This window comes from Pygoscelis adeliae, unplaced genomic scaffold (genome assembly GCF_000699105.1).
Source record: "Pygoscelis adeliae isolate BGI_AS28 unplaced genomic scaffold, ASM69910v1 Scaffold421, whole genome shotgun sequence".
NCBI lineage: Eukaryota > Metazoa > Chordata > Aves > Sphenisciformes > Spheniscidae > Pygoscelis > Pygoscelis adeliae.
In genome coordinates, this window is record NW_008824011.1 from 26032 (window position 1) to 27426 (window position 1395).

At 70.1% G+C, this 1395-nt stretch overlaps 1 protein-coding gene across 1 annotated transcript in view; it reads left to right on the forward strand.

Moving 5' to 3' along the window:
• Nucleotides 1-1190: 1190 nt before the first annotated feature.
• Nucleotides 1191-1395, forward strand: part of VPS25 (vacuolar protein sorting 25 homolog (S. cerevisiae)) — a 19672-nt gene continuing 19467 nt past the window's right edge. The window contains exon 1 of the mRNA XM_009326726.1: nt 1191-1329. Coding sequence (XP_009325001.1) covers nt 1191-1329 — 139 coding nt within the window. The remainder of the gene's footprint in view (nt 1330-1395) is intronic.

Consider the following 1395-nt stretch of genomic DNA (forward strand, 5'->3'; position numbering starts at 1 on the left):
CCCCCCGGGCGGGGGCCCGCCAGCCAGCGCTTCCTCTCCCTGCCCCAGCCCCGTCTGGCTGCAATGCAGCCACCCAGGGCGATGAGGCAGCCCTGGCGCTGGCTCCCCACGGGTGGGGGGGCAACGGCTCTCCCCGTGCTGTGACCCACGGCCCGCAGCCCCCAGACAGCCCTGCCGAGCCCTTGGGCAGCTGCCCGCAGCCTGGCTGGCCCCCTCCCCACAGCCCCTGCCCATACGGGGGGCTGGATGCCCTGGTCCCAGTGCGTACCGGGCTCTGGGCAGCATGGTTCCCCACACCCTGACTGCGGGCTCCAGCGGCCCCCGAGGGACACCCGAAACCATTTCCCTCCTGCAGCCCCCAGCCTCTGCTGGGGCAGCTCCTGTGCACTGGACCCTGCCAGCGCCTGTCCCCCGCTGACCCTGTCCCCTCTCCTCCACAGCGCTCCTGGGGACTGGCCTCTGCCACGCGGGCGCTGAGGCGGAGGGTTTTGGCCAGGACACCAGGACGAGCCCACCCGTGGCCGTGTTCAACTGGACGGCCCAGCTCGTAGGTGAGTGCTGGGGCTCGGCGAGGGCCAGGCAGTGCCATGGGGCCGACAGTGCCCTGGCTGGGGCTGGCTCTGCACCACAGGGTGACCCCCCCCTTTCCCATGCCCATGTGTTCTCTGTCCATCCCCAAAATAGCCAGGCTGTGCCGTGGAGCCCTCCCTGGCGCTGGCCACAGTGGGGGCAGCCAGCAGCATCCTGCCCTCCTGCTGTGCTCCTAGGCATCGCCCCGGGGTTGCTGTGGGGTCCAGCCCCCCACCATGCCTGTGTCCTCCCCGCTGGCCTGGGCACAGGTTCGGGTGCCGGTTGTCACTTGCCAGCAGCCGTGGGCAGTGACGGGCTCTGGCAGGGGCTGCTGCCCGCGCTCAGTGCCTTTCCCCTGCAGAGGAGACGTACACCAACATCACGCAGAAGTGCTGGGAGGTCTTCGTCGACCTGATGAGGAATGTGACAGCGTCAGAGCTGTGCGAGTGGAAAGTCATCAGCAGGTACGGGGCGGTGGGATGGCTGGACAGCCCTCCCGAGCAGCGCTGCAGGGGCGCAGGGGGGCAGGGGCTCTGACCGTCTCCAGGGACGTCCTTGACTGGGGAAGCTGCACATGGGGACACTTTGGTGGGGGCATTGCCTGTGGCCCCTCCGTCCCCATGGCCACACGAGTGGACAGCAGAAAGTGTTTGATGGGGCCAGAGCCCCCGGGCCATGCCGACAGGCCACCAGCTCCCGGCCCAACGGACCCAGGGCCACCTTCCCCTCCGGTTACCCCTGCTTGCGCGGGGCTGGCTGGTGCAGGCAGCGGGGCACAGAGCAAGCCCTGGGCAGTCCAGAGGGGTGCTGCTGGGCCAGGGGGGG